At 37.2% G+C, this 23763-nt stretch overlaps 1 protein-coding gene across 1 annotated transcript in view; it reads right to left on the bottom strand.

The window, feature by feature from the left end:
• The window catches only part of CHIC2 (cysteine rich hydrophobic domain 2), a 54661-nt gene extending 33381 nt beyond the window's left edge, over positions 1–21280 (bottom strand). The window contains exons 1-3 of the mRNA XM_007998701.3: positions 20785–21280; positions 5829–5883; positions 5536–5691 (exon numbers count right to left, since the gene is read on the bottom strand). Coding sequence (XP_007996892.1) covers positions 5536–5691; positions 5829–5883; positions 20785–20903 — 330 coding nt within the window. The 5' untranslated portion in view covers positions 20904–21280. The remainder of the gene's footprint in view (positions 1–5535; positions 5692–5828; positions 5884–20784) is intronic.
• Between the last annotated feature and the right edge of the window lie 2483 nt (positions 21281–23763).

Raw genomic sequence — 23763 nt, 5'->3', positions numbered from 1 at the left:
TATTTGACAACCTAATTCTAAAATTTATACAAAAAGGTAAAGAAATCACAATAGCCAAAACAATCTTGAAAAATAAGAAAAAATTTGAAAGGCTCAAACTACCTGATTTCAAGACTTACTGTAAAGCTACAGTAGGCTGGGCGCAGTGGCTCATATCTGTAATTCCAGCACTTCGGGAGGCCGAGATGAGAGAATTGCTTGAGCCCAGGAGTTTGAGACCAACCTGGGGAACATAGCAAGACCCTGTCTCCTTTTTAATTAAAACAGGAAAAAAAAAAAAAAGCTACAGTAAACTAGACATTGTGATATTTAATCAAGATAGACATATAGATCAATAGGGCAGAATAGAGTATGGAAAGAGACCTACCCAGGTATCGTTGACTGATTTTTAACAATGCACAATGGCAAATCAAGGGAGAAAGAATAGTCTTTTCAACAAATGGTACTGGAAAACCTAGAAAGTCATATGAAAAAAAAAAAAAAAAAAAAAAAAAAAAAAAAAAAAAATTTGACCCATATCTCACACCCATATTAAAACCTGAGTTAAAATGGGTCACACACCTAAAAGCAAAGTAAAGAGATCATAGGAGAAAATTTTCATGACCTTGGTTTAGGCAAATTCTTAGATACAGCACTAAAAGTACAATCTGTATTTTTTTAAAAAGTGATGAATTTGTCAAAAGGAACAACTTTTGTTCTGCCAAAGATATTGTTAGAGAATGAAAAGACAGCTACAGACTGTAAATATATATTTGCACATTATCTGCTAGGGGATTTATTTTCAGAATTACATGAAGAACTCTCAAAACTCAACAAGAAATAACTATTTTAAATAGGCAAAATATTTCAATGAGCACTTTAACAAAGGTGTACAAATGGCAAATAAGCACATGAAAAGGTGCTCAACATCATTACTCATGATGGTAATGCAAATTAAAACCACAATGAGATGCTACTATATATCTATTAGAATGACTATAATTTCTAAAACTAACCATGTCAAGTCCTGCAAGGATGCTAAGCAATTGGATCTCTCATGCATTGCTGGCTGGAATGCAAAATGGTTCACCCACTTTGGAAAACAGTTTGGAATTTTTTTATAAAATTAAACATTCACTTAGCATATAACCCAGCAATCCTCTTCCTAAAAATGAAAACTTGTGTTCATACAAAAACATGCATGTGAATGTTTATGGCAAGCTTTATTCAAAAACTGGAAACAACTCAATGTCTTCAAGTGAAGAATGGATAAACAAACTGTGATACATCCATACAATGGAATACTACTCAACAATAAAAAAAAAAAAAACTATTAATACATAAGAGAAAATAGATGAATCTCAAATGCACTAAGCTACATGAAAGAAGCCAGACTCAAAAAGTTATATATACTATTTTATTCCACTTATATGATATTCTAGAAAAGACAAAATTGTAGGGATAGACAACAGATCACTGGTTGCCGGGTTTAAGAGTTGACAAGGGTTCAACTACAGAGGGACAGCACAAGTAAGTTTTTTACGGAAAACTGTTATGTATCATCATTCTGGTGGTGGTTACAAAACTCTATGCATTTATCGAAAATCACAGAACTGTATACAAAAATTTTACTGTATATTAAAAAACAATTTTCAAAAATAGGCAAAGGTAGTTAAGAAAAAAGGCAATTTGGCAGGTCTAAAAAACAATCAAAATAATAGAATAGGCTGGGCGCAGTGGCTCACGCCCGTAATCCCAGCACTTTGGGAGGCCAGGGCAGGCAGATCACCAGAGGTCAGGAGCTCGAGATCGGCCTGGCCAAAATGGTGAAAGCCCGTCTCTACTAAAAATACAAAAATTAGCGGGGCGTGGTGTCAGGAGCCTGTAATTCCAGCTACTCCAGAGGTTGAGGCAGGAGAATCACTTGAACTGGGCAGGCGTAGGTTATGGTGAGCTGAGACCACACCATTACACTCCAGCCTGGGCAACAAAAGTGAAATTCCGTCTCAAAAAAAAAATTAGCTGCGTGTGGCTGCAGGTACCTGTAATCCCAGCTACTCAGGAGGCTGAGGCAGAAGAATTGCTTGAACCTGGGAGGGGGAGGTTGCCATGAGTGGAGATCATGCCATTTGCACTCCAGCCTGGACAACAAGAGTAAAACTCCCGTCTCAAAAAAAAAAATAATAGTAACAATAATAATAATAGAACAGAATAAAAACAAGGTCTTGGGAATAATAACAGATCATAAAAAGAGGGCACTAAGTTGAGGATAGATTTTTTTTTTTTTTTTTTGAGACGGAACCTCCAACTCCGTGGTTCAAACGATTCTCCTGCCTCAGCCTCCCAAGTAGCTGGGATTACAGGCACGTGCCACCATGCCCAGCTAATTTTTATATTTTTAGTAGAGATGGGGTTTCACCAGTTGGCCAGTATGGTCTCAATCTCCTGACCTTGTGAGGGGATGGATTTTAAAGGCAAGACAGAACTGCAGTTTTCCAAATCAGTGAATAATATCAAGAAAGTAAAAACACTGAGTTGCGTATCAAGTATGCCTTTGGTCCTGATATGTCTTAGAGTCGGAGACCATTCTAAGCATATAAAAGGATTTCACATCACAAGTAAGAAAACAGAAATTCACAAGCTGGCAATTTTTTATCTCATGCCTCTCAATTGAGGGTTCTTAACATGCAGTACTTAGACAGAATTCTGGCAGTCTGTGAAAGTGAGTGAAATGAAAACACATCTTTTTAACCACTAACTGAAATGCATTACATTTCCTTAGGTCATGAATGTATGTAACTAACTTCAATAGACTAAACAGGACGTGTACCTTCATCACTTAAAGAAATCACAGATTCTTCCTATCATATTATTACCATGGATCTGTTGCTATCTTATTTTGTATGTATTAATAAACATATTTATAAATCACATTGAAGTTTTCTAGTATTTTGATAACTATATTTTATATAATCGGTTTCCTTTGTAATCCCATGTATTTTACCTTATACATTTAGAATACATTAAATGTTTTTAAATATATATATGAAGCATCTAAGATAGTATTCATAGGCTTCCCTAAACCATCAAAAGGATTTATGGCAAATAAAACATTAAAAATCCCTGCTCTAGAGGGGAACGTCACACGCCAGGGCCTGTCGGGGGTTGAGGGGTAGGGAAGGGACAGCATTAGGAGAAATACCTAATGTAGATGATGGGCTGATGCATGCAGAAAACCACCATGGCAGATGTATACCTACGTAACAAACCTGCACGTTCTGCACATGTACCCCAGAACTTAAAGTATAATTAAAAAAAAAAAAAAAGGAAAAAAATCCAAATTATTTTGCCCCCATCTTACAAAGCACCTCTTTCTCCAGGGCCTGTAATATCCTTCACACACGCATGAAGTATCACTCTTACCATGGTTATATAACAGTTTACACCCAAGACACAGATATGTATGCCTTTTTTAAAAAGCAAGTCATGTTTGTTTATGCTCCCTGGATAGTAGTCCATATAAAATTAAATGTATCAAATAAATATTCCATCTAGTCATATAAAATACAAAGAGAGACCTTAGACTGAACACTACAATGCTAAATGAAATGTACTTTCAGAAACTACAGATGAAATTAGCTTAAAAAAGTCAATCTTACATCTCACATAAGGAATTTAATGAAGGCATTTCAAAAAGGATCTCAAGTTGATAAGAATGCAAAGTTTAACTCATTTACCTTTATTTTCTAAATACACTGTACAAACACTGCAGTATCTTATGCTACTCATTTAAAGGTTTAAAAAAAGGGTATCAAAACAAAACCAAGCACAAACAAAAAAGTCAGATCTCAAAGGTATCTACAGTATTAAAACTCTTATGATTTTTTGGGTTACCTGATAGCAATTACCAACCAAGTGAGACATAGCAGGCACTGAAACAATGGAAATGCCCACATAGCAGAAGGGAGTGAGGGGATCCAAACTACAAGAGCAACAAAATCAACTGTGGATCCAGAGACGAAAAAATGTTCTGTGGTGTAAAGGTAATCTGGTGAGAACGATGAAAAAAAATAACCATTTTTAGAAAAAAGGAATATTAGAAATATTGAAGTAAGTATCACAAAAGTCATTCTATTACAAAGGCATTAACTCCTTCCTATCAATAGAATGTACCAATTTAAAAACTTTTAGTAGGACTATATCTTCTATTTTGTAACAGAAGTCAAGGGACAAAGAGAATTAGCTCATCCATACTTCCCACTCTTACTGGTTATCAAAACGTAGCCACAAAAAACTGTTCATTCATTTTCATCTTAACAAAATAACATTTTTGGCTGGGTGCAGTGGCTCACGCCTATAATTCCAGCACTTAGAGACACCAAGGAGGGCAGACTGCTCGAGCCCAGAAGTTCGAGACCAGCCTGGGCAACATAGTGAAACCCTGTCTCTATTTTTTTTAAATGTATGTTTTTTAAAAAATAAAAAAATATCATTTTTATACATATAAATACCATTTTTAAAAAATTTAACAAAAATATAATGCATTCAATCTGTAATAATTTGTCATATCTCTACCGACATCTTAAAATTATATTTGTTTGTTTTTTGAGACAGAGTTTCACTATTGTTGCCCAGGCTGGAGTGCAATGGCGCGATCTCAGCTCACTGCAACCTTTGCCTCCCAGGTTCAAGCGATTCTCCTGCCTCAGTCTCCTGACTAACTGGGATTACAGGCACCTGCCACCATACCTAATTTTTTGTATTTTTAGTAGAGACAGGGTTTTATCATGTTGGCCAGACTGGCCTTGAACTTCTGACCTCAAGCGATCCTCCTGCCTTGGCCTCTCAAAGTGTTGAAATTGCAGGCATGAGCCACTGTGCCTGGCCAGAATTTTTTATTATAAGTAGTCAAATAATGAATCTTCAAAATTATTTTTTTTTATTACAGAATCACTTTGTGCTCACTACAGAAAACTTGTAAAATATAAAAAGAAGAAAACAATGTCCCATAATCTTACCAACTAGAAACAACCATCGTAACCATTTTATTTCTTGTATGGGTACTATCTTACTATTAGTAAGAGTACTATTAATTAATACTTATTAACCACTTCCTTTGAGCTATTCAGCTAAGAGCTTTCCAGACATTTCCATTATACCTTTACAATAATCCTATTCAAGTAGTAGATGAACATGTGAATATTTTACAGTTTTGTCAAGAAGGGTTGAAAGAGGTTAGGAAATATGCCTAAGGTCATAGAGATAAATGGTAGAGCTGAAGCCAGCATCCTTGATCACTATACCACACCACCATCAATGTACAGATAGAGACAATGCTATACACTACTCTTTGCTCCTAAAATTACAAATATAATTTTTAGATGGCTATTTAGTAACAGCACTTGGATATATAGTAACTTTACTGACTCACTACTCTCCTGGATTCATATTATATTCAGGATAGGTGATTCATTCAATATAAAAATAAAAACTAGATAAATGCAAGACTTGCTTGTCCACTTCTAAATTTAAATTATAATATATAATTCAACTTACCCTTTTACTGAGGCAAATAACTGGCCACATACTGCAACCTAACGTGCAGCAGCAACAAAGGCAGCCACAAAGTAGCCAACGTACATTAACGGGAAGGTTCTTCTTAAGACAACTGTTAACTCTGTTGATGCTGGCTTTAAATTCTTCAGGAGCTACCTAAAGAAAAATTTTAAGAAATAATAACAATGCAATATTAATGTCAAAAAACATGACTGATAAGCATACTTTTTTCTAATTTTCTCAGAAAACTGTCATTTTGAGGCATACAAATAGAACAAAAATGAGACACTTACTTTTCCAGTTAATGAAGAAGGGAATTCTGATTCAAATTTGTTGCTCAGTCCAAATCTATTTTTAAAAAATAAGAAGAATATGTTATTACATGTCATTGTTGCCAAAAATATAGACCATTTAATTTAAAGGTCAAGTCAATAGAAAGCATTTTCACATACGGAGGAAGTTTGAGACATAAAATGGAAGTTTGAGATGAAATAACTGTAATAAGCAATTTATGAAATGTAACAAGCAATTATTTTAGCAGTTATATGGAAACTTTTGCATAATGATAAGGGGCTGAATGTTAATTAACCAGCAGTATGTAAACAAAAATAGAAATGGTTCATTTAATTTGAGCTACCACCTTTATATCTTAAAAAGTTAACTACAAAGCATATTATTTTAATGGGTGGGATGGCAATTTTTTCCAGCTTTTAATGTTATTGGTGGAAACAAACAATAGCTGTGAATTTTAGCAGGTGTCCTACACAAGCAATAAGATGAGAAGCAAAATGCAGGAAAAAGAGTGGGGAAGGGGAAGAATAAGGAAAAAGGGAGAGAAAAAATAAAAAAGTAGGAACGGACAAAGTGCTACCAAGAACTCTCTTAGGTTCCATTCAATACCTATTTGTCAGTGCATTAGATGGTATGAAAGAAAATGTAGACATGTACTATACCTATATCTATTCCTATTACCTAAAAGATCTTTTCTTGAATCATGGTTAAAATATTCCATGGCTTTAGAATTGATAAAAGATTTAAACTATTTTCAAAGAATGGTAAATATAACAAGAAGATAAAAGACATAACAAAAACAACCTATTTTGCTTTTATCTATCAGAAGTCTACCAGTACTTGGAGAAAAGAGAATTCATTCAAATCACAACTACTGAGCACATTCCATGCAACATTTCAATACAGGCTTTTATGGCTTTTACAGCTTCCTTTGTTTCCTTGAGAAATCACATATGAGACCAATTTTACTTTTATGTAATCTGAGATAATTTTGAAAGTTCATGTAATACACACTGTAAAGTTTCGAAGGGGGAACTCCAACTTTACACCTAAATCTAAACGGAATCTTGAAACAGGCTTGTTTTACTCATATCCTACATACACCCATTTCACTATCTCTACATTCCTCCAGTCTATAGTCATAACTCAGTGCAAACCACTCCAATCTGTTATCCAGCTTTCTCATCATCATCAAATTCAGGTTTATCTTTCCTGATAGACTTTTTCCATTCCAAACTCCTTTAACACTTTCCTCTGAAACCCTCAATCTGTTGATCTGCAGCTATCAGGATACCTCCTTACATCTTATCTTAAAAAACAAAACAAACCTTAAACCTAGTCATGTGCCATATAACAATGTTTCAGTCAGGACATACTTGAAGGTGGTCCCACAAGATTTTAATACTGTGTTTTTACTGTATCTTCTCCATGTTTAGATACACAAAACTTACCACTGTGTTATAACTGCCTACAATATACAGTACAGTAACACACTGTACAGGTTTGTAGCGTAAGGGCTATGGGCTATATATCATATAGCCTAGATGTGTAGTAGGCTACAACATTTAAGTTTGTATACACACACTCTGTGATGTTTGCACAATGATGAAATTGCCTACCGACCAATTTATCAGAAAAGTCCCCATAGTTAAGCACCACATACCTGTACGCATCTTCACTTTAACCACAAACCCTGTTGAAATGCCACTCTTTCCTGAGAAATCCTCAACTACAGTTCACTCCTGACCTTATCTATTCTAAATAACTTTACCTCCTGCACCTCCATCTAATTCAGCAACCTACTCACTGTGATATATTTGCATATTGTCATCACTTGGGACTGTATCACCTCTGAAATTCTGAACTGTAAAATTCTCCTCTTACCACTGCCATCAATCATTTCATTTCTCCCATCCTTACTAAATTTGTTTTTTGGCCTCTGGTTGTAATTTACTACTTCCTACCCCTCCATAGCTCCCTATGACTCCATTTCCTTCCTTATTTGCCAGAACTACAGTCAATCATTTTGAACATACTCCAACAAACACCCTTAATCATCTCTACAGTGTCCCTTGCCAACCCAGGTTCAATTAAATTGTTTACTTTCTTCACACTGCCTGGAGCTACTGGAGAAAAATCACATTTATAAATGCATCACCATTAATAAATATATATATATAAACTACATATCTTATTTCTAACCTCAGTGAATATTATTTTAACAATATTTATTCATCCTCAATAAGTTCCCTTTTCCATACTCCATAGTTGTGGCACCTGTCTTTAGGTACTCCACTTTATCCTCACAACATTTTTTTGCAAATAACCACAGTTGTCAACTCAGAGAGAAAAAAAAGTCATTGAATATAAACTGCTTTACCTTCCCTCCCTTTTATTTTTGGACTTACTTTTATATCTTCAGTAATTTTACCATCTCTCAATGGAGGAAAACTTCCAAAAACTAACCATTTACTTCTGGTTGCATCTCCTCCAGTCTTCACTGCAATCCACTGTATTTCTACCTCGCTTCAGGCTACTTAAACACAGCCTACAAACCTGAATTAATCTATCCACCTGAGACTGTGAATCCCTATTTCTTCTTCTCTCTCAATGTCTGATGGCATCTATTTCTTTCCTTCCTCCACTAATGTTTTGAAAGACTCCTTTACATTAACCATCTTTACGTTACCTCTCATTCATTATTCAAACTACCACAATCCAGGCTTTCCTACACACTTCTTTACTAATAAGACTGTTCTCATCAGAGTAGTAGAAAATCACTCTTTTCAGCAAGTCTTCTTTCATATAGCATGCTTTCTCCTGGCAAAGAGCTTGAACGTCAGAATTTCTTATTTGGCATAGGCCACAGCAAATATCTCCTTTGCTATGTTTTTCATTCCTGCCAAAACCTTCTCTCTTTTTTTTTCCAAATCTAGACCAACCAAAACAATAGTATCAGGTAGAATTTTAGCAAGACCATCCTATTTTATTAAATGGATAAGAAAAGTCACACTTCTTGCTTGATAATATAACTGTAAAATATCACCTCTAATGATTTATTTTTGACACAAACCACTTAATTTTGACAATACCTTAGTTCTGGTTTCTTAAGTTCAGCAGAAGGTAGAGACTGTTAGAATGAAAATGGCATATATGTTTTGCTTTCAATTGACAGCATTATAAATGTACCCACAAGTTTACATAAAAGTTTTTAAATATGGTAAAAATAATTTCCTTCATTCTAAGACAAAGTACAATTGGCTCAGCACAGTATTAGAAAGGCCAAGTTTCATCCAATAAAATAATAATTTGATGTACTTGAAAGAAGAGCAATGATTCCTGCACTGAGTAGGAAGCCGAATCCCCTTCAGACTCTAATAACCAAACACTCTACTAATCCAAAAAGCTAGAAGTAGTACTTGGATAATTTTTTAAAATATGATTTAAAGTAGGTGGCATCTTAATCCAGTTATCTACAAGACTAATAAAATTACTTTTTAAAAATATTTTATGTTGGCAAGAAGGTCAAGATGGAAAAATATCACACACTATCAATGGAACTATAAATTGTTACAACCATTTCAGATTAATTTGGCACTGAAAATATTTATATCTTTGTCACAGTGTCTTCTCTTTAGAAATGTAATATTACCTAAAAAATAACTTGAAATGTGGATTAAATTTATGCATAAACAAGTTCATTGAATCTTTATTCACAAATATAAAAATGTATCTATAACATTTTAGGAATGGTTAATTATCTCAATATAACAGAATATTAAACAACCATTAAATATGAAATTTGTAAACCAAAAACATGGAAATATCATTGAACATAAACTTCTTCACCTTCCCTCCCTTTCATTTTTAGATTTATTTATGTATCTTCAGTATTTTTACCATCTTTCTCAATGGAGGAAAATGTTGAAGAAGAAAATTCAGTATATCATGATCTTAACTAAAAAGAACAAAAATCTCACAAGTTGATAGAATTTTCAGGAGTGCAATCTGGTAGTACGTAAAAGGGGTCTTAAAAAATATTTCTACCCTGGCTGGGTGTGGTGGCTCATGTAATCCCAGCACTTTGGGAGGCCGAGGCAGGTGGATCACCTGAGGTCAGGAATTCGAGACCAGCCTGGCCAACATGGTGAAACCCCATCACTCTAAAAATGCAAAAATTAGCCGGATGTGGTAGTGGGCGCCTGTAATCTCCGCTATTCGGGAGGCTGAGGTAGGAGAATTGCTAGAACCCAGAGGCGGAGGTTGCAGTGAGCCGAGATTGCATCATTGCACTCCAGCCCAGGCCGACAACAGTGAAACTGAGTCTCAAAAAAAAAAAAAAATTCCTACCCTTTGATCCAGTAATTCTACTTCCAGAAATGTATCAAGAGAAAATAGCTGCAGTGGCACAGATATGTTAATGAATAATCAAGTATTCTGTAGTTTTATTTTACGGAGAGGGTATTAAAGACATTTTGTGTCATTTGTTGTTTTTTTAAATAACAGCTATTTTTCAGCAATGCATAATTGCTGTTAACTAAATAATTGACGAGTATTTTATTTTATTTTATTTTTTTGAGACAGGCTCACTTTGTTGCTCAGGCTGGAGTGCAGTGGCATGATCTCATCTCGCTGTAACCTCTACCTCCCAGGTTCAAGCGATTCTCATGCCTCAGCTTCCCAAGTACCTAGGATTACAGGTGCTTGCCACCATGCCAGGCTAATTTTTGTATTTTTAGTAGAGACGGTGTTTCACCATGTTGGCCAGGCTGGTCGTGAACACCTGACCTCAAGTGATCTGCCCACCCTGGCCTCCCAAAGTATTGGGATTACAGGCGTAAGCCACCACACCCAGCAGACAAATATTTTATAACGTACAATACCATCCTAATTTTGCATTCTTATTTGAATATTTTATTTGGCATTAACTAGGTATTTTAAGATAAGTAAACAGGGAAATTTGGGTTCACTAATCAACAGTTTTCTTGAATGCATTTCAATTTTTTCCATAGTTCAAGTCCATATAATCCTCTGTCCCTCTTACTTCAGTTTTTACTTCTTCTATGTTCCTTGTATCTTCTTATATTAACAATGTCTCCTGGCATTCACTACTGAACTATCATTTTAAATTAAGACATGTTTTGAACTCATAATGAATTTTGCCTTTTAAATACAGAAATGCAAGAATCTGCTGCTTCAACTTGTTTTGCCCTTAATCAAAAATATATGTTCGATGTTTCTTTTCTTCTGAGTTACAGTGATATTTTTTACAGTGAAATTTTTAAAACAGAAATATCTTATAATTAAATTAATTATAATACAACAATCTGAAAAGACGCTACACAGCTCAAAACCATGTATACTAGAGAGTGTAGTCTGTTACTCTGCATGCCTAACTAGGAACTCCCTATACTTTGGCTAACTAGATCACGAGTGGACATCTGCTTTAAGAACAGCTAATCCCTGGGCTGGCTAGCAGCACGTGGAATGGCAAGGCCAAACAGTCCTGCCTAACTTAGATAACATTACCTAACTCAATCAGCTCTCTCTTGAGGTATCTGAACATAAGACAAATAGATGGTAACATGCAGAGCTGACAGACAGAGAGGGCTTAAATTGAAGTCAAGATGTAGGAAAGCCATCGATAACTATAAGTCAAAATAAACTGAAGCCAATAGTAAGAAGAAACTGATATCAGCAGACAAGTAATGATGGGCCAGATCAGGGAGGGTCTTGTAGAACATTAAAAGGACTCTGAAGAAGATGGGGAACCTTTGAGGGGCCTGATACAGAGAAAAGACTTGAACTGACTTATGTTTTAAAAGGATCACTATAGCAGATGTACCAAAATGATTATATAAGAGGAGAGGCAAAAGTGGAAAGGTGGAGACAGGCGGAAGAAAATATATATATATATATTTTTGTAATTTAGATGGATTCTTGCTATGTTGCCCAGGGTAGTTTCAAACTCCTGGGCTCAAGTGATCTTTCTGTCTCAGCCTCCCGTGTAGGTGGGATTACAGGTACACGCCAGCATGCCTGACTTAAGAAATATATTAAGTGTAAGGCAGAAGGGATACTGGCAACTCACTCCAGCCGTGTAGGTGGCAAAATAGGGCCAGATTTTGAAGACAGAGCCAAAATGTCAAGACAAAATGGATGCAGTGAAAGAGAAAGAGGAAAATCAAGAACATATCAAAAAGTTTTTGAGCTAAACAAATAGTGTCCTCCACCTGCCATCAACTGACAATGGAAGGCTGCCGTTGAAGTTGATTTGGGGTGTAGATCATGAATTCCATTTTGGATATTCTGGATTCTGAGACATTCAACCTGTACAAATCCACAGATACAGAGAATTTTTATCTTCCTACAGATATGACAAGACCTACGAGCATATGAACTAGAAATTTCAAACTGAACACATGGGTTATACAGATGGCACATGCAGAGAGAGCTTATTTCCTAATGCTGAACTTTGAGTTCAATGAACTCAAATTTTTAGCTACTTTTGGAGATAAAGTCATAATTACGGAAAAAAATGAACAGGCTTTGATGTATATAAATCATGCTTTATGTTTATCTGGTTGATTCAACATATGTCTGAATATCAATGTAGCTCAAAGAGGATGGGATCTAATTGAAAGTATACTCTATTTATCCAAAAGATACAGAAACCCTAGAGTTACAGACACATTTTTGGGTTTCAGAATAATTCTAAAAATTTTAACTCTGTAACCACATTCTGAACAATATTGGAGTTCATCCGGTTTCATGAAAGTTTAATCTCATTCAGGAAACTAGTGAAATCAAAGACTTAATTCTCTAAAGCATGTGTTAAATTTACTCTATCATAAACCTCACCATTATACATAGTCTTATAATAATCCAGCATTAGCATTTTATTCATTTTTAATTATTAAGGTTATAATATCCATTATTAACAGATTACATATGTTGTTAAGCAGTGAAAGTTATACAAGTGTATACCAACGAAAATGCACAGTATAACTAACTTCTGATGATATAGGGATGCAGCTGATCTAACTTAACAACTTTTAAATTTTCTGTACTAAAGAAAAAAATTTTTGTATATCTGATTTATACATATTTTAGAATATTCTTAATACTTCTATAACTCAAGAGCAAAATAATGATGCTAAATTATGTTCACTTAAGCAAAATATATGGTTGAACTGATTTACAATACAGACTAACAAAAATATTCATTTCAAGTAACATTTATAACTGAGCAGTTTAGAAAAGACCAAGAAAGGAGACTGGGTACATAGGAACTCCACCACTGAACTAACCAAAGCCCACATTATGACTACAATGCAAGATCAAAGAGAATAAAACAAGAAGCTCTTGCAGGAAGCTCACTATATATAGTACATTCACTTTTTATCAATCAAAATAACAAAGTTAGGTAACTTTCAAATCCAACCAACTCTATCCAAGTAGATAGTGGGACAGAAAAAAAGCTTAAGGAGAAAAAATTTATTCTTCAGGGACATTGTGAGAACATTTCAGCTCCTGTGGATGCAACTGAGTTTTAAATGTAAGATATAAAAAACACAATTTTTTCCTCAAATCTAACGAATCATGTACTGAGGGCTGTCACATACCACACACCTTATAGCTAAAGGATATCACGTTTACGAGGGTTCCCACTTCAAAATCTATGACCTTGTGGGACTCTCTCTAATTCCAGCACATGCTATTCTCTTGGCATACTAGCTGCCCCAGCAGCAGAACAAAAAGTGCAGGTATGCCATCAAAATAATTCCCAGTGAACAGTAAAAGTAGCCAGTTATTTAACGTCAGCCTACACAAAGCTGAAATTAAAAAATAAACAGACCAAAACACACACAACAACTGAGGAATCAGACAGCAGAAGTGGCCATTGCTATGTATTTCCATACATCATAGGAAAAGCTGTGAAATTTGATGGTTTATACCCAGAATTGTAATAACTCATTTAATCTAGAGATCAACACCCTAGCTGGGGCCACTATCACATCTTATGGAGGCTACTTCAATAACCTTCTAAATTTCATCTTAATCCCTTTACAATCCTTTCTGGCCCCTACTGAACTCTCTAACCTCATTTCAAGACATTATCCCCTTTGTTCACTATATTCTAGCCATAATATAGAGGTATCCTTTCAGTTCCTCAGGCAAGTCAAGCTTGTTTTGGCTTGGAGTCTTGGTACCTGCTGTTCTCCAGATCCAGGGGCTCTTGACAGGACTCTCGTCCTTCCTAAATGTTAGCTTCCTCAGAGAGGTTCACCCTAATCACATTATTTTCAATCACAGGATCTCATCCATTTCCTTCACTGCAATTTTATCAGACAAAATTTGTCTATTAGCTGTAAACTCCATGAAGGCAGAAACTATGTGTGTTTCATTTTGGGTTTCATTGTATACCTAGAGCCTTGTGCAATACCTGGCAGAAAAATGGGCATTTAACAAATACTCATTAAATTACTTATCAGGAAACCTCAATAAGACAGCTGATAATCAAAGATTAAGCAAAATATACTCTGATAAAACAAAATAAATATTGTAAAACCCAAGTACTAAAACCCAAGCATCGAAATCCAAGCATCTACATTCAACAATCAGAATGAACTTGTCTTACTTTATATGCAGTTCTAATAAGGCTGGCTGTTTTACTTCCAAGTACAGCTGATCAATTACAAAGAGAGAGGAAAGTAAACCAAAAAGAACAGCCCACATATGAAATTTAAATGAAAGTGCCATTTAGAGAAGGTTCTCAAACTCCAACATACCTCAGGGCCACTAACACATCACTGTGTACCAATCTCATAGCCATTTTTGATTAAATTATTCCTCTAGTCAATTAGATAATTCTGATCTATGCTCAGAATCTTGTTTTAAAGCAGAAAAGCATACATCACATTTTAGACTGACATCCCACAAAATGGTAAAGAGTAACCAAAAAATGTGCATGCAGGGTTAAACATCAAAGTATGTCATAAGTAATAATTTGTTGAATGCCTATTAATTAGATAAATTCTGACTCACACATAACCTCTAAGGTGGATATTATCCTCTTTCCCAGAAGAAAAAACTGAAGTTGGGAAAGGTTAATTTGCTTATGGTTACTGTTAGGAAGTGACTGAGAATTGAAACCAATTTGCCTGATATCAAAGACCACACTTTTTCCACAGTACCATCTATTACTTTCCAAATATGTCTGACAGAATCACATAGCACTCTTACCAAAACTAAAAATCCCTAAACTCTTCCCTTCCAGACCCAAGACTCTGATTGGGTCAAAAGTCACACACACACACACAGCACAGATACACACACAATCTTACACGGAAGACACTAAAAGGATACTTAAGAGCATCTGTTGCTACATGTTATATTTAAAGCTTAATTTTATTAAGAATAAAATCTAAATAGCTTTATAGCAGATTAGAAACCTAAGCCAGACATAGCTATCAGATATTTGAAAGATTTCTTTCTGAGTATACCGCTAGCCTAATATCCTGGGCCTTTAACCTGTTAACAGTATAAACTCCAGCTGGAAATCAAGAGTAGATCTCAACTTAATAGTATTATTCTTTAGAGTAATATTATTTATTTAAATTATTTAGAATAGTATTTGATTATTTACTATCATAATAATTACATATAATTTACTTTTCACCATTTAATCCCTCTTTTCTACTTAGCTAGTCATATAAAATTTTAAGTACTAATCAATTTCATATCCCTTGGTAGGCAAAAATCCAACACTGAAATGTCATATAAATTCTTTGGACCAAAATGTCATATAAATTCTCAAATTCAGATACAGTAAAAACTTTGAAACCTCAGTTAATTATCGTAGTTCTCATTTCTTCAAGAAAATTTATGCATTAAGAAGTTTTAGTAGTTGGTCCAAATAAAACGCACAGAATTTTTTCTTCATATTACCAAAGATATGTCCAAATTATAATCAAATTAATTTCCTCTCAAACTATATGGAATAAGAAAAATCTCTGGGAGGCCACACATGATGGCTTATACATACAATCCCAGCATTTGGTGGGGCTGAGACAGGAGGAACACTTGAAGCCAGGAGTTCAAAACCAGCCTGGGCAACACAGTGAAGCCCCATCTCTACAAAAACCAAAAAAATATATTTTTAAAAAAATTAGCCAGGAATAGCAGCGTGTACCTGTAGTTCTAGCTACTTGGGAGACTGAGAAAGGAGGATCACTAGAGCCAGGAGGTCAAGGCCACAGTAGGCTGTGATCAGGCCACTGCCCACAAGCTTGGATGACAGGGCAAGACTCTGTCTCAAAACAAAAAAAAAAAACTCTTGAGAAAAAACACCAAAAAGAGTTATCAAAAAAAAATCTACCTTAATTTTATAATTTCCTCACAATTACCAGATTCCATATTTTAAAACAGAGGAGGCATTTATCTTTTCAATGTGATAAGTAGTTACAGAATATTATTTGCCTTTGTTAGGAGGTGCAGAAAGAGAAGAAAACAGTGATTCATTTGGCAATTCTGACAAAATCCAAAGATGTGTATACAATTACTTCGTTCATTTAGAAAATATTATAGGAACTATAGTATTCTAGACACTATATTAAAGAATAAAGAAAGATCAATAAACGCAACCCCTGCCCGCAAGAACTTTATATCCTGTGGAGATACATTAATGAGGCCTTCAAAAATTTGAAAACAGAAAGCTTAAGCTTTAGAAATAAATAGAATATGTCTTAAATATTATGCTGGGTGGGAGAAAGAGGTAGGAATTATAAAATTTAATGAAATTGTTTTATTGAAATGATTCTGTAACTTGGCAACTCACATTCAGGTCTCTTACTGCTAACCACAGCATCTAGTAGCAGTCCTGAAATACTGACACATTTCAAGACAATTTTTTACTAACTCTACCATTTGAAAAATCGATAAACACTAAGGTGTTCTTGTGATGTCTCTTATTCAGAAATCATACTCCATCCCAATGTACTTTCCAAACATTTTCAAGTCACATTTCTAAATTTTTAATCTTCCATAACATATCTGGAATGAAAACAAGCAAAAAGTGGTTTCTGACAGCCATTGATAAAAACTGGTGTTGAAGGATAAGGAATAATTTGTGGAGATGGTAAGATTACACCTCAGAAGAGAGTACATGAAGACACAGTAAAATTACAAGGGAATAATATTAGAAACAAACCTCAGCAAAATAACTTGGCTCTATGATAGGGCTTGAGTTAGAAGTCAAAGATTATACATACTCTAGGAAAGTCCCAAGTTTGATTCTGATATAAGAAGGGTAGAAAGTGGGGATGAGAGCAAATAATGTCTGTTATAATGATAGATTACCTAGGAAATATTGGCCTAAAACTACTTTTAAATTCTAACTTTTAGACTGACACATCTTTTAGAGTTATTACTGTGAAAAATGAAACTCTTCAATAAATGATCAACATATTTTGCAAATATATTTTGAAACATAAGGAACTCCTTAATTTTAAAATATTAACCAATCTGATCAAGACTACCTAATAGTCTTTTTACAGTATTACTGTTGCTTTTAGAAACTATTTTTCCTCATCGTCAGTTATATGAGAAGTCACCACGAAAGCAAAAAGAAAATCTACTTTTAATTGAATCGTAAGTGTAAGTATTTTAGGTTACATGTACCAAAATATTATGCAATAATAGGAATTTATCATTTATCTTCCTTCCTTCCAATACCACTTTCCTCAAAATATGCTTCTGCACAAGATTTCTCCATATTGCTACATAGAAATCTAACAATGAAGGGAAATATTATACTTAACAGAAGAATGTCAGAAAAGAATACTGATCATGAGAGAAGTATAAAAAATAAGTCTGATTTGGGGTCAGGATGAAAACATTTGTATTTAAAAAAAAGGAAAATATTTGTATTAAAAGCCACTTTAAAGCAGACTTTAGGCAAATTAGACATGTTGCATCCTATGTCACAAAAATCTGATTATGCCTAGAGACCAACCTAGAGAACGGAAGGTAACTTTCTTTCTCACATCACCACAATGACATGACATGATGAGAATACAATAGTTTCTAAAATAAACAGTAGTATTGTAATATATTAAAGTAGAAAAAAAGAGCAGAAATAGTCAACTGTAAAGGCCTACTCAAAGTTACATCTGTGAAAAACATATGGATTGATCTATATCCTTCCAGACTGATCTAGACTACAGATGATTCAGTTTACATGGTCAATTACTTTCAAACTGGTAAGGGAAGACTGCTCTGATCAGCACCTCAGTTAAAAAAAAAAAAAAGGTGGGGGAGGGGGTGTGAGGGGCAGTGACAAATTTAGCCAGTCTTACTACAACTGTTCTAATAGCTCCTCCCATTTATATTTAAAGCAAGAAAAACTGAATGTCCTCAACAGTCATAGTAACACATATGCACCAATTCTAAAAACCTTTATAGGTGCTAACTGGGCTATCCATTGGCATAGTGTGCTAGTGTGCCTGGGAATTATGCATGACAGAGCCATGTTAAAAAAAAAAAGTTTTGTATTATTACCTATGTGCTACAAAATAGGCTTAAGTTTTCAATGCAGAAAGATCCTTATTGTCATCAAAATACTTCAAACAGTAATTTAAGCACATACACATTGCTTAGAAATGGAAAAATAACACTAAAGTGAATCACTGTTATGTTTGACAACGGCAATTCTAATTTTTTAGTACTTTGTTTTACACCTGTTCCTCAAAGTGTAAAATTATCTGAGGAGAATAATAAAAACTAGTATTTAGTGAACATAGTACCACACACGGCAATAAATTCTTTTCATGTACCATCTCATTTAATCCTTAATAATCTTAAAAGGTATCGACGGTAACTACCCCCATCTCAACTAAAGGTCATGAATAAACAATTTATCCGGGAAGTAGCTGAGATAGATTTTAACCCAGAGCCCAGAACCAAGATAAATGGGAGAAGAAGGAAGTTGCTGAGGAAGATCAGAGATTTAACTCCCAATGTAAAAAGGCATACTGTTTATTGATGATAGATAGTCCCTCCCTATAACCTGGAATAGTTTTCAATCTTGGCTACACATTAGAATCACCTGTGAGATTGTATTATTTATTTATTTATAATTTTAACTATACATGCCTAGGACCCTCACTTAGTACCTGGCCTTCAACTGGCCTGGGGTAGAGCAAAGACAAGGGTCTTTTTTTAAAGTCACCCAGGATTCTAATGGACAGCTAAGTTTGAAAACCACTAATAATTCTTTGCTACCCTATTAATCTCTCCAGGTAGCCAACTACAATCAAGTTTACTGATTACTTAGGTTCTGAGCACTTTGTCCACTATTACATTTTCCACTTTCAACAAAGTGCTTAGTTTTTCTTCTCCTTAACAGAAGAAAAACAGAAGTTTTTCTTCTCCTTAACAACTACAGCGGCGTCTTTTTAAATGACAAGATTTAGCTTTTCTTTGATATGAGGAATGTAGAAGGAGGGATAGACGGCATGACAAAGTTTGGAAATCACTTCTTTAAGCATCCACATACTCCTGAGGCTTAAAACAATGCAAAAAGGTCATAAAAGTCAAAATAAAATCAAACGGCAGGTTATGAATTCTGTGATATATGTTAAAAGTTTAATATCCATGATATTTGGTTGTATTTCTTAAGCTGGTGACAACACTTAGAAAGTATTATTGTGGTGATAAATTCCACTGTCTTGTCATGGTGCTGTGATGGCAATTATGCAGTGTTTTTACCCTGTTAAGTCACCTGAATATAAACTAACAGGTGCTAAAGAAATCAAAGCATTACATAAGCATACTCAAACAACAATACGGCTGGTCATATGAGAAATGCAATTATTTTGCTGACAAACTTGTATGAGAAGTCTTACTGTTTCCCTAAGTTATTCACAGCACATCCCACTCACTCTTCACCAAAATATAATGAAGAGTATTCCAGATATTTTCAGACTTGCTGGCTCTTTTACTGAAAAGGTGAAGAAGTACAGAGATACCTGGCAAGTATGGAAGTTTGATCTATGATTTGAACAAGAGATCTAAACCGGGAGAGTATCAATACATCAAGTGGTACAAAATTGTGGACTTCATAGAGAAACATTACAAAACTTCCTGCTTCCGGACAGCTCATTATTTGGTTCAAGTCTTCACATTCCTTTATTTGTCATGGTCTTTCCGAAAGCTTTCATTCCTTATTGTTTAATACCAAACTTTTAATGTTAGTAGTGGGACTTTCCAAATTAAGAAGCCCCAAGTTCGTGCCCCAAGGAGGAATTTCAGGACTACAGTTTTCCCTCAGTAACCTGAGCAGAGTGTATGTCCCTCACGTAGTTTTTTGTTGTTGTTGTAAACATATTTCTCTCTGCACATCTTAAATTTGTGTTCAACTATGTATTTTTATCACGTACAACTATAAGAACTTGCATTAGTTGTGCGGAAATGTGTGGAAGAACTGGGAGAACTGTGGGTATGTGTGAAACAGACACGACAGGGAGCTTCGCTGCCAATTGTCACTGGGGTCTCACACGACCCAGATCTGGCCTCTGAGCCATGTCACTGGGTGCAAAGGCACAGAGAACCACAGGATAACTGGGCGAGAAAACAAGGAGGCTCCCCGTCAATACACACTGAAGGGGAAGGGTGGCCCGCAGGACAGACCCTAATGAAAACCCGTGCCTACTGGGATCGTCACATCGCCCGGGCCTGTAGGGCCTGCTAAAGGGGTGTGTGGAGGACGAAGGACAGCGTCCGTCCCCACTTCGGAGACCCAAACAAATGAAAATAAGCCAAGTTCTCACTTCCTGGTCGCCGACTCTTTCCGAAGGCCACCGACACCCGACGGACACAGGGAAAACCGCGCTCCCGTGGAGTAACGGGGCCCACCCCAGCCCGCACCTCCCGCCCTCGCCCTTCTCCGGGCCTTACACGGTGACGTGACCGGAGCCGCGGACGACCACCGGGTCCGGCGAGTACTTTAGCAGCTGCTCCTCCAGGGCCCGCTCCTCGTCCTCCTCTTCCTCATAGATTTCGTCGAAATCCGCCATCCTGAGCCTCCGAGAGCCCCTGCCCAAAGGGGCCTGACTCCCAGGATTGGCGCCGGGGTACCCGCGGGCGAGGCGGCGGAGGCTGAGGGGGGTCGCCGCTGCCACCGGCTCCGAGGCCGCGGAGTTCGCTGTCGGCTCTCTCGGCTCCCGCTACAGAGGAGATGGGGTCGGGACCGTCGCCGCCACCGCCGCCGCCATTACCATCAGCAATAACAACAACACAATGTCAACATCCGCCCAGAGGCCAACACCTCCACAAGCACAGACGCCGCTGCCGCCGCTGCCGCAGCAGCAACTCAGGCAACCACAGCAACAGCCTGAGCCACCCGCAGCGGGAGCAGCCGGCTACGGCATCGCGAGACTTCCCGGGCCTACGGGTGGGCGGGAGCGTGCGTGGGCGCGTGGGCGCGCGGGCTGGCTGGCTGGCGGGCGGGCGGGCGCGCGCACGTGCGGCCTCGCGCGCTCCCAGGCCGCCGTCTTTCCTCTGCTTCCACCCGCGGACGGCGCCCGAGGCGCGCGCTCCCGCCGGCGCGGCCCCGCCCGCCAGCTCCTGGGTCGCGGACCCGGGGGGCGGCGGCTCCGCTGACTGGAAGCGGTGACCTACGACTCCGACAACGCAGCTCGGATGTCCAGTGGGACATTCAGTTCCCCAAAGTCATCTCTAACCAAAACAAACAACTGAAAAGAAAAAGCCCTGGCTGGAATAGACACATTTTTGTGCGTGCCATGCCGGTTTCTCTAATAATCGCATCTCGCTTTTTCTCAGGTTTTGAGTCTATGATGAGTACCAGAGTCTCTTTTTTCCCAATTTCAGGAGTCCAGCAGAGACATTGCAAACATTTGTGTCCACCACAGGATTTTCCAAGACATCTCCAAATTCAAACATCTTGTCCCTTGATCCCCTTAAATATAATCCAATATATGAGGCCAACGATGCTGGTATTTTTTTTTTTTTTCCTTACAAGAAATCTCACAGTAGTCATGCTATCAAAAAAAAACAAAAACAAAAACTGATAAATTACCTGGATTCCATATTAGAAAACGCAGTTTCTTGCCCTAGCTCCCTCACCAAACATAACCTGGTTTGTGTTGTTGTTTCCTTAAAACCTTAGGGAATCCCTTTCCTTTTCTTACCAGTTCCTACCACAAAAAAAGACCTGAAAGAAAGGGAGGAGGGGAGGAAGAAAAGAAGGCAGGAAGGAAGAAGGGATGGAAGGACGGGAAAGAATGAAAGAAGAATGGGAGAGAGAGAAAAAAGGAAGGAGGGGAAGAAGGAAGGAAAAGGTTTAATGGAGTCTACTTATCTGCCTCGTAACAGTTGAAGGGTCACTTCGGGTACTTGGTATCATTAAGCATATAAACAGTACAGGGGAAGGGAAGAGAGTCCTGGACAGTGACTCTGAGAAGAGAGTCCTGGACAGTGAGGACACATCATGGGAGAAGAAAGGATAGTTCTACTGAGCCCAGCACTGGTCAGGCTATTCTCCAAGTGCAGTGTTCATGTCACAGTAGTCAGCTTTAGATGGGTCACTGTTGACGTGGAGAAAGTGCAAAGGAGGTCAATGAGGACAGTGAGAAATGCCAACCTCCTATTGGAAACAACTGAAGGAAATTGGTGTGGTTAGCCAAGAAAAGATGAAGGAAAAACACAGTAGTTGTATCAGACTTATTGTATGCCTCCCTGGAGGATATTTGTTCATTCAACAATTATCTCCTGAACTCTAGCTATGTGGCAGGCACTGTGGGTGTGTGTGAATGAGGCACAGGCCCTGCCTTCCAGTAGCTTATCTATTGTTAAGGCAAGCAATTGTCATCTCTGCCAGGGGCTCCTGGAGGAAGACACAGGGAGTATCAGTGGGGCACACAGGAGGCAGCTTGGTCTGGTATTTAACAATGTGGGTTCTGGAACCTGACTACCTGGCCTTGAATCTCAGCTCTGCTACTTACTGTGCGACCCTGGACAAGTCACTCAACCTCCCTGTTCAGTACCTGCCCCTTTGGGATGCTCAGCAGATTCAAGGGCTTAAGATCTGCGAAGTGCTTAGAAGAGGGCCCAGCACACAATAAATACAGAGTGATAATAGGTGATGCTTAAGGCTCTCCAGCTTATCAACCCTATGAGGGTCACCACAGCATTATGTAATATTTTACTGCTTATAAAGCACGTGCATAATATATCATTTAATATTCCCCTAAGAACCTGTGAGGTGAGCAAAAAGGGTGTATTTATTTTCAGATATGCTATGTTTCAGAGATGCTATGATATGCTATACTTCAGAGATGCTATGTGGCTGTCTCAAGGCCATGTGACAATTTAAGATTTAACGGTCTAATTGAGTGGACCAAGCTTTCCTGAATGTCTTTTTGGTTTTTTTTAAAGACAGAGTCTCACTCTCTCACCCAGGTTGGAGTGCAGTGGCACCATCGTAGCTCACTGCAGCCTTGAACTCCTCAGCTCAAGCGATCCTCCCTCTTCAGCCTCTGAATTTCTTTCTTGGCAGGAGCCAGGAGACTAGTGGTTGCACTCAGTTAATGGAAGAGCTGCAAATGGGAAGATAAGAAAGAGAATAAGAAGGGTCAGTATATCCTGGCACAGCCCACACCTGGCTGTGGCTGAGAATTCACCTTTATGTGGAAACAGTGGTCAAGATAAGGGGCTGGTGCCCCAAAGTATCTAAATCATCACATAGCTGACAACTTCCCAAAGATGGAGGAAGCGACACAGAGCTCCTTAAAACTCTAGCACCTTCCACAGTTCCTGCTTCAGAAAAGGAGCTTAATAAATGTTATCTGAATTGAGATATAGTGTTACTAGTGCTCTTTCCAGAACACTGTGACTTAATTAGGCTTCAGAGGACTG

Source organism: Chlorocebus sabaeus, chromosome 7, assembly GCF_047675955.1.
Source record: "Chlorocebus sabaeus isolate Y175 chromosome 7, mChlSab1.0.hap1, whole genome shotgun sequence".
NCBI classification, from domain to species: domain Eukaryota; kingdom Metazoa; phylum Chordata; class Mammalia; order Primates; family Cercopithecidae; genus Chlorocebus; species Chlorocebus sabaeus.
This window is presented reverse-complemented; position numbering and strand designations above follow the sequence as displayed.